Below are 9,619 nucleotides of genomic sequence, written 5' to 3'. Positions count from 1 at the left end.
AAAATATTCGAGAGTTGTATTAGATACAATTGGAAGGAGTTCCTATCTAATTAAACTAGTTTTGTGTAATCCACCTACGCAGGCTTAAAACAAAGTGAAATGTGGATCTCGACCCACTAGAAAATCTTCCAACGGGATTTTCCGAGTCAAATGGTGAGGGTCATTTATTTTGAGTAAAATAGTGGGAGCATATTTAATTAAAGGCCTAATTAAATATGTTATTTTTATGATACTTATATTTTCATATTTTTTCATGTAGATTACCATGATAGAAAACACCTCTAACAACATTTTGCGATCAATCCTTGATAAGGAAAAATTGTCTGGGATAAATTTTCTGGATTGACACTGAAATATGAGGATTATCCTCAAGCATGATAAAAAGCTATATGTCTTGGAGGAACATGTTCCTAAAGAGGAACCTTCTAGTTCTGCACCTAAGGCAGAAATAGATGCTTATAAGAAGCATGTCGATGATGCCAGTGAAGTTGCTTGTCTCATGCTAGCTACCATGAACTCGAAGTTGCAAAAGCAACATGAGAACATGACAGTGTTCGATATGATTGGACACCTGGAGATGCTCTATCAAGAGAAGGCAAGGAATGAAAGGTTTGAAGTTTCAAAATCTATTTTTCAAGGAAAGTTAGATGTCGGAGCCTCTGTAGGTCCCCATGTGCTCAAGATGATTGGGTATGTGGAGAACCTTGAGAGGTTGGGTTTTCCCCTCGGAAAGGAACTTGCGATTGATTTAATTTTGCAATTGTTGCTAGAGAGCTTCAGTCAGTTTGTCCTTAATTTCAACATGAATAATATGGACAAAACTCTTCCTGAACTTCTAGGCATGTTAAGAACTGCTGAGTAGAACCTGAAGTCAAAAGGGAAGTCCATTTTGATGATCGGAAATGGAAAAAAGCAGAACAAAAGACCCACCAAGAAGGGTGGTAAAAGGAAAGGCAAGGAAGTTGCCAAACCCAAACCCATCGCTCCTTCTTTGAAGCCTAGTGGAGGCATAACAAAGGATGGCACCTGCTTCCATTGCGGTAAGACCGGACACTCTAAGAGAAACTGCCCAAAGTACCTAGAAGATGAGAAGAATGGAGTAGAGACTTCAACTTCAAGTATTTTTGTTATTGAAATTAATCTATCTACTTTTGTGTCATGGGTATTAGATACTAGATGCGGTTCTCACATTTGTAACAATGTGCAGGGGCTAAAAAGGAGTAGAGATTTGGCAAAAGGTGAAGTTGATCTACGAGTTGGCAATGGAGCAAAGGTTGCTTCTTTAGTCGTAGGAACTTATGTATTGACTTTACCTAGTGGTTTAATAATTCAGTTAGAGAACTGTTATTATGTACCTGTAATTAGCAGGAATATTATTTCCATTTCTTGTTTGGACAAGTTTGGTTTTTCATTCATAATAAAGAACAATTGTTGCTTCATTTATTTGAATGATATATTTTATGCTACTGCACAAATGAACAATGGACTATATGTCCTTGATCTTGAAATGCCTATTTATAACATTAATACTAAAAGGATAAAACCGAATGAGTTAAATCCAACTTGCCTTTGGTGTTGTCGATTAGGCCACATAAATGAGAAACGCATTTCCAAACTCCATAAAGATGGACTTTTGGACTCTTTTGATTATGAATCATATGAGACATGTAGATCTTGTTTAATTGGAAAGATGACAAAGTCTCCATTCGCGGGAAAAGGTGAAAGAGTTAATGATCTTTTGGCCCTCATACATACTAATGTATGTGGACCACTGAACATACCAGTCATAGGAGGTTTTCAGTACTTCATCACATTTACTAATGATTTCAATAGATATGGTTATGTGTATTTAATGAAACACAAATCAGAGTCCTTTGAAAAGTTCAAGGAATTCAAGAATGAAGTACAAAAGCCAACTAGGTAAGAATATTAAAACTCTTCGATCAGATCGAGGTGGTGAATATTTAAGCCTAGAGTTTGATGACAATCTGAAAGAGTGTGGGATTTTATCCCAACTTACTCCTCCTGGAACACCCCAATGGAACGGTGTATCTGAGAGAAGAAATCAAACCTTGTTAGAAATGGTCCGATCCATGATGAGTCACGCCTATCTTCCAAAGTCCTTTTGGGGACATGCACTATTGACAGCAGCTTACACATTTAACCGTGTTCCATCCAAAAAGGTTGAGAAGACACTATATGAGATATGGAGTGGTAAGAAACCACATATGTCTTATATGAAGATTTGGGGTTGCGAAGTTTATGTGAAATGACAAATTTCAACTAAGCTTGAGTCCAAATCTGATAAATGCTTATTTGTGGGGTATCCTAAAGAAACAAGAGGGTATTACTTCTACAATCTTTATTAGGGCAAAGTGTTTGTCACTCGAACTAGAGTCTTCCTAGAAAAGGATTTTATATCCAAAGGAATCAGTGGGAGGAAAGTAGAGCTTAAAGAAATTAAAGAATCACAAAGCATTGATACACCTATGGAGGAATTAGAACAGGAAACACAAGTAGTTGTGGAAGAGCGACCTGCTCAAGTATAACAAGACCAGCGTAGGTCAAGCAGGATACGTCACCTACCTAAGAGATATGGATATCTCATAACTGATCAAGGTTATGTATTACTCATGGATCAAGATGAGCCTGTGACCTACCAAGAGGCCATAACTGGTCCTGAGTCTGAGAAGTGGCTAGAAGCCATGAAATCTGAAATGGATTCCATGTACACAAACCAGGTTTGGACCTTGGTAGAGCCTCTTGTAGGAGTTAACCCTATAGGATGCAAGTGGGTCTTCAAAAAGAAGACTGACATGGATGGTAAGGTACATACCTATAAGGCAAGACTGGTTGCAAAAGGATATAAACAAATTCATGGGGTTGACTATGATGAAACCTTTTCACTAGTTGCAATGCTTAAATATGTTCGGATTTTACTTGATATTGTTGCATATCATGATTATGAAATATGGAAGATGGATGTCAAAATTGTTTTCCGTAATGGGAATCTTCTTGAGGATGTGTACATGACATAGCCTGAAGGATTTGACATACCAGGAGAAACTCAAAAGATATGCAAGTTATAAAGATCAATCTATGGATTGAAGCAAGCTTCCAGAAGCTGGAATCTTCGTTTTGATAAAACAGTAAAACAATATGGATTCATCAAGAATGAAGATGAGCCTTGTGTCTACAAGAAGGTTAATAGGAGCATAATCGTCTTCCTGGTATTATATGTATATGACATATTACTCATTGGAAACGATGTCCTTATTCTGTAACAAGTAAATACTTGGTTGGGGATATGCTTTTCTATGAAGGACCTAGGTGAAGCAGCCTATATATTAGGAATCAGAATCTATAGAGATAGATCACAAAAACTGCTTGGCCTAAGTCAGAGTACATGCATAGACAAAGTGATGAGACGCTTTAATATGTATGATTCCAAAAAAGGATTTATACCTATGCAACATGGCATGTGTCTATCAAAAACACAATCCTCTTCAACTAAGGAAGAAAGGGATCGCATGAATAAGATTCCATATGCATCTGAAATAGGATTTATCATGTATGTCATGTTATGTACTCGACCAGATGTCTCATATGCTTTAAGTGTAACGAGTAGGTACCAATATGATCCCGGTGATGCTCATTGGGTAGCTGTCAAGAATATCCTTAAGTATTCGAGAAGGACTAAGGACTAATTCTTGATATATGGAGGTCAGGAAGAGCTTGTTGTAATTAGATACACTGATGTTAGCTTCCAGACAAATAAGGATGACTTTAGATCGCAATCTGGTTATGTGTTCTGCTTAAACGGTGGAACTGTGAGCTGGAAAATTTCAAAGGAAGATACAGTTGCTAATTCTAAAACCGAGGACGAGTATATTGTTGCCTAAAGTGCAGCAAAGGAAGTTGTTTGGATCAAAAAGTTCATTAGTGAACTTGGCATAATTCCTAGCATTGTGTACCCCCATTGATCTCTATCTGATAACAATGGTGCTATCGCATAAGCTAAGGAGCCTAGATCTCACCAACGATCCAAACACATACTTAGGCGTTATCACCTCATTTGAGAGATAATAGATAGAGGAGATGTGAAAATATGCAAAGTACCTACACTTGACAATATTGTTGACCCACTGACAAAGCCTCTTGCACAACAAAAGCATGATGACCATACTAGATCTATGGGCATTAGGGGTATGCCTGATTGGATCTAGTGCTAGTGGGAGATTGATGGTGTAAGCCCTAGAGGCAAATACTTTTGGTACTTATATCGAATTATTCATTAATAATAAAAGGTTTTTTCTTTATTATGTTTGTTTAATAAAGTCCCTAGAATAGCTAGTCTGTTTAATGTATCAAGTGTGACTTAATCATGAGATCCCATTAAACATCAGGACATTGTTCTTAAAGTATCCGTAGTCGAGCTTTGTTGTGAAGTGGGATAACCTTAAAGCATTAAGACTATTATGTATATATAGTGATGATCACATCTCATGTATAATGGTTAAGGAGTTATCAAGTCTTAAACATAGGTATGAATATTAGGAGTAATATTTATACTGGATTGACACGCTATGAGAATACTGCATAAAATGTTATAAAACGTGTCATAAGTTATTATCATGGTGATAGTGGTGTATACCACCCTTCGACCTGAAACCACTATGGACCTTAGATGTAGAGTCAAGTGTTTTATTGTTGATCAAACATTGTTCGTAACTGGATGGCCATAAAGACAGTTGATGGGTACTCCACGAAGCATATTTAGGGGGACATGAGTGACCTAGATGGAATTTACCCATCTTGCGTAACAGGATAAATGTCTAACGGCCCAATATTGAACTGGATGAGGATGACACAGTTTATGCCTTGTGTTCAATATAGACATAAGGGCAAAAAGGGTAATTGTACACACAAGTATTATCACAAAAGGATTTGTCATATCACATGACATTTTCATGTCTTGGGTAGTAGTGATGTGTTGCTAGATACCGCTCACTATTTATTATGTTAAATACGTGATTTAATATAATTGTCAATATCGTGAAAACCTACAGGGTCACACACAAAAGGACGGATTTATGAGAGATATAGTAAATAAGGAATACCATAAGGTATGGTGCACTTAAGTGAATTGTAGAACATCGTAAGGTACGGTACACTTAAGTAGAATACGAAATATGGTAAGGTAACAGGCGCTTAAGTGATTTTTGGTATATCATAAGATATGGGCCATATACACTTAAGTGGATTTTTTAGCTTACAACCCACACAAGTGGTTCTATAAATAGAACCCTTGTGCAGAAGCATTTCATTAGATGAAATTCCGTCTCTCTCTCTCTCTCTCTCTCTCTCTCTCTCTCTCTCTCTCTCTCTCTCTCTCTCTCTCTCTCTCTCTCTCTCTCTCTCTCTCTCTCTCTTCTCTCTCTCTCTCTCTCACACACACGCACACACACACCGTAGCAGCTAGCACTGAGACTGAAGGAATCCAATCGTGTGGACTGAGTAGAGGCGTTGTCACCATTCAACGCTCGTGATCACTCCTAAGATTTGCATCAAAGGTTTCAATCGCCACAAGAGGTAACGATTTCTATCACTGATCATGCCCATTCTTAAGGATCACTAAAGGAAAAAAAAATCCCGTTGTGTTTTTTATCGCAATTCTCCTTTAATAGAATGATTCACCCGGATATGTTTCCCAAGACTATTGTGAATGTGGATGTTAAATCGGTCGAAGTGAAGTATGATGTTAAACCGGGTGAAGTGAATGATGATGTTCAACCGGATGAAGTGAATGATGATGTTAAACCGGATGCTCGACCGATTGTTGTCGAGGTAGATGTTCGTGCAAATTTTACAAATAATGAAGTGTTTATTGTTCATGAACATATGCTACAATGGGTCCGTAGGGAAGGCATAAAATTGGGCTTTGGAATTGTAATTGGAAGTTCCGACAATGGTTCGGATAGAAGACAGGCATTTGTAACAATGATATGTGAAAGAAGTGGCATGTACCAACCAAAGATTAGGCAGTTGAAACGAGATGACACTGGATCGAGGAAATGTGAGTGTCGATTTAAATTGCGCGAATATGGTATGGAGGATGAGACACAGAAATTTAATGTGATTTTCGATAAACATAATCATGCCTTGCATGATAAGTTAGTTTGTCATCCCATTGTATGTCGCCTTGTGCTAGAGGAGAGGGAACTTGTTTCGGACATGACATTAAACATGGTTATGCCGAAAAACTTACCCGCATATTTGAAACGGAAAAGACCTTTAAATGTTTCAAACATTTAGAAAATATACAACGTGCATGCTCGAGATAACAAGGTCGTAAGACGACCAAGATCTGATATGCACAAACTCTTGAAGCTTTAGGATGATGACCACTATGTTTTGAGATACAGATTTGTGAGGATAAAGTCACCATTCGATATATATTTTGGAGTCATCCTGTCTCCTTCAAGTTGTTCAATACATTTCCCTCCATGCTCATAATTGACTCAACATACAAAACAAACAAGTATAGACTTCCACTCCTAGAAATTGTTGGTGTTACTTCTACGGAGATGACTTATTCATTCGGTTTTGCATTTTTGGAATCCAAAAAAGAGGACAACGTTACATGGGCTTTGGAAATGTGCAAGACTATGTTAAAGGACCAAAAAACATGTCATAAGTCATAATCACTTATCACAACACCGCATTGATGAATTCGGTTACAACTGTGTTTCCTACATTGTCTGCATTACTTTGCAAGTATCACATAACCAAAAGTGTGAGAAGTCAATTAAAACCTCTGATTGGCACAAAACAAGTCAAACTTGAAGATGGAAAACTTGTCAAACCTCTGGTGTAGTGGTGGAAAATATAAAAAATGCATGGGATTCTATAATATATTCTTCCACGAAAGCATTATATGTCGACTCTGTTCTAAAGTTCATAAGTGTGTGTGTGTGTGTGTGTGTGTGTGTGTGTGTGTGTGTGTGTGTGTGTGTTTTTGTGTGATATAGATTTGCTTAAATATGTTGAGGGCATTATTATGGATCAGGTAAAAGAGAAGATTGTTTGTGCATGGACCGATCAGGGTTCGACACTTTGGAAATACAACAACAACCAGAGTTGAATCTGCACATACTAGACTGAAGAATTGGTTGCAAAATAGTAAAGGTGAATTTTATCGAGATTGGGACACCATGGACCAAATGATATGAAACCACCATGATGAGATACAAACATCTTTTATTCGTAGCATTACTATGTTAGAACACCGCTTTAAATATGGCATCCTTTATTCATAATTGGTTAGCAACGTATCTTGGGAGGCTTTGAATTTAATTTTTCACGAAGCCAAGCGAGTGGATAAAACATGTTCAGATAGTTCAAAGTGTGGATGTACATATAGGAAGACTTACGGTATTCCATGTGCTTGTTTAATTTCAAAGAAGCTGAAGCTTGAAAAATCAATTTGTATGGACGAAGTTTGCACTCACTGGATAAGGCTCTATTTTGATGATGATGGTGTGACAAAGGATGATAAATCAAACATATCTATCATGACCGAGTGGAAAGTGATCCAATGGAGATTCATAAAAACTGATGACATCATAAAACAACGAATTTGAAACCACCATCGAAACTGGTTAAAACAAAGGGTGCACCTAAAAAGGTAAAACTGACTCAAAGTGACAACTACATGATACGGACTCCTTCATATTTTGAATATGTTGACTCACATTTTTCAAATTCTTTGACTCCAAAATCCCAAAAAAAAGTGTTCTCATGGGTGCTCGCTTTAGCAAACCATCTCCTCCACCGCCGTTACCAAAAATCAAATTCATTGAAGAGATGTCATTTTTTATGCACAAATACATCGAGAGGATTGTAAATGTTGAAAGTGACAGCAATTGTGGTTTTCGAATTGTTTCGAGTTTACTTAGTGAAGGAGAGGAGGACCACCAATTTGTATGTCATCATCTTATACAAGAGATGACAATGCATATGGAACCATGCACACATTTATAAAGGAACAAAGAAAATTACGATACAATTCTCAATGCTCTTGTTCCTTGTCTTAGTGATCCATCTTTGTTTGACAAATGGATGTGCTTTTTAGATATGAGACATCTTATAACAGTTGCTTATGATAGGGTGTGCATTGATTTAACACAATATAGTTTCTTAAAAACATTCTTTACACTTCAGAGTAAGCCACCTCAAAATCCATCTAAACGCAATATGTGTTTTGTTTGGCTATCAACAAAATAACATTTTATTTAGGTTTATTTGAAACTGGGGTGTCCTATACCAAAGACATCACTGAAGTCAACGACACATGTCACACGAGATGCTGAAACATGGTTGAATCACTTTTTTGAAAGAATGGAAAAGTTCACCAAATTAAGCGACATTGAACGAGAAGCAAATAAGGAAAGATCGAAGAATGAGCCACCAATAAATTTAGATATTGACATATGTTTTGATGCACTTTAGTTGTAATCTAAAAATGTAACATGATTTTTTTTTAAATATCGCACTGCATAATATTATAAAATTGGATGGTATTTTTTGAACAATTTTTGTTTTTGAAATTCTTTTCTACATAATCAATTGGTTTTGTTCTACATAATTTTTGGATGGTTCCAGAGATGCATCTCCGAACACATTCTAATTATTAAAAAAACAAAAACAAAACAGAGGATCATGCGAAGTTGCATCTTCAGATAGACCCTTACTTTTTGAAAGAAAAAAAAAGACGGATCCGGATATGTATCTCTGAAGTATTTCATGCAGGTATGATCATGTTTGTAAAATTATTATTGCTCTAAAACTTTTATAAATAACGTCTCTCATTCCATTTTATTTACACAAACCATAATGACTACATATCCCGTCTTGAATTTGTGTTTTTCAATGGCACAAAATCCTTCATTTCAATTTCAGATCTACGAGGACATACTTCTCGTCGATCTGAAAACCAAAATGAATACTCTCTTGCGATATCCAGAACATCGGAGAGTCGTCAAACTCGAGTATCATTCATCCTTGATTGACAACGAAGAGAAGATACGGTTCACTGTGCTTGAACAGAAGACGAATGATGATTTAAAGGTTATGTGGAGTACCTTTTATCATTATTCAACAAAGGATCTGATTGAAGTGGATGCGACGATTCAAAGATCAGCTAAAGAAATTATAAAAATGTTGCAACATCCTGAATCACCTATTATTTTGATGTTAATTTATGTTGATTTTTCATTCTTCCATATTCTTTTCCTGTTTGAACTACCAGAATATATTCCGGAGATGTATCTCCAAAAAATATATAAACTAATGAACTAAAAGGGATTACAAAGATGCATCTCCAAATCAATCGTTTGTACATAGAGATATGCATCTCTGAATCAAATTTTAACAGAATTAAAGATTTCTCGCCATTTTTGTCTTAGTTGTGTATGAAAAATGTACGTCAGAAGATATCTCCAGACACTAAGGACATTTTAATCTTTTTACGGTGGTGGAGGAGAACCCCTAAGAATGGAAAGAGCAATTCCCTTAAAATTGGACGGCAAACCCGTGTGTTACGACATCTTATACGTTT

The 9,619-nt window shown here is 36.6% G+C and overlaps 1 protein-coding gene across 1 annotated transcript; it reads left to right on the top strand.

Annotated features, from left to right (window-relative positions):
• Positions 1-5,688: 5,688 nt before the first annotated feature.
• Positions 5,689-6,315, top strand: LOC127080659 (uncharacterized). Its single transcript, XM_051020969.1, has one exon. The coding sequence runs from the start codon at positions 5,689-5,691 to the stop codon at positions 6,313-6,315; it is 627 nt and encodes a 208-aa protein (XP_050876926.1).
• The last annotated feature ends 3,304 nt before the right edge of the window (positions 6,316-9,619 follow it).

Source organism: Lathyrus oleraceus, chromosome 5 (genome assembly GCF_024323335.1).
Source record: "Lathyrus oleraceus cultivar Zhongwan6 chromosome 5, CAAS_Psat_ZW6_1.0, whole genome shotgun sequence".
Taxonomy (NCBI): domain Eukaryota; kingdom Viridiplantae; phylum Streptophyta; class Magnoliopsida; order Fabales; family Fabaceae; genus Lathyrus; species Lathyrus oleraceus.
This window is presented reverse-complemented; position numbering and strand designations above follow the sequence as displayed.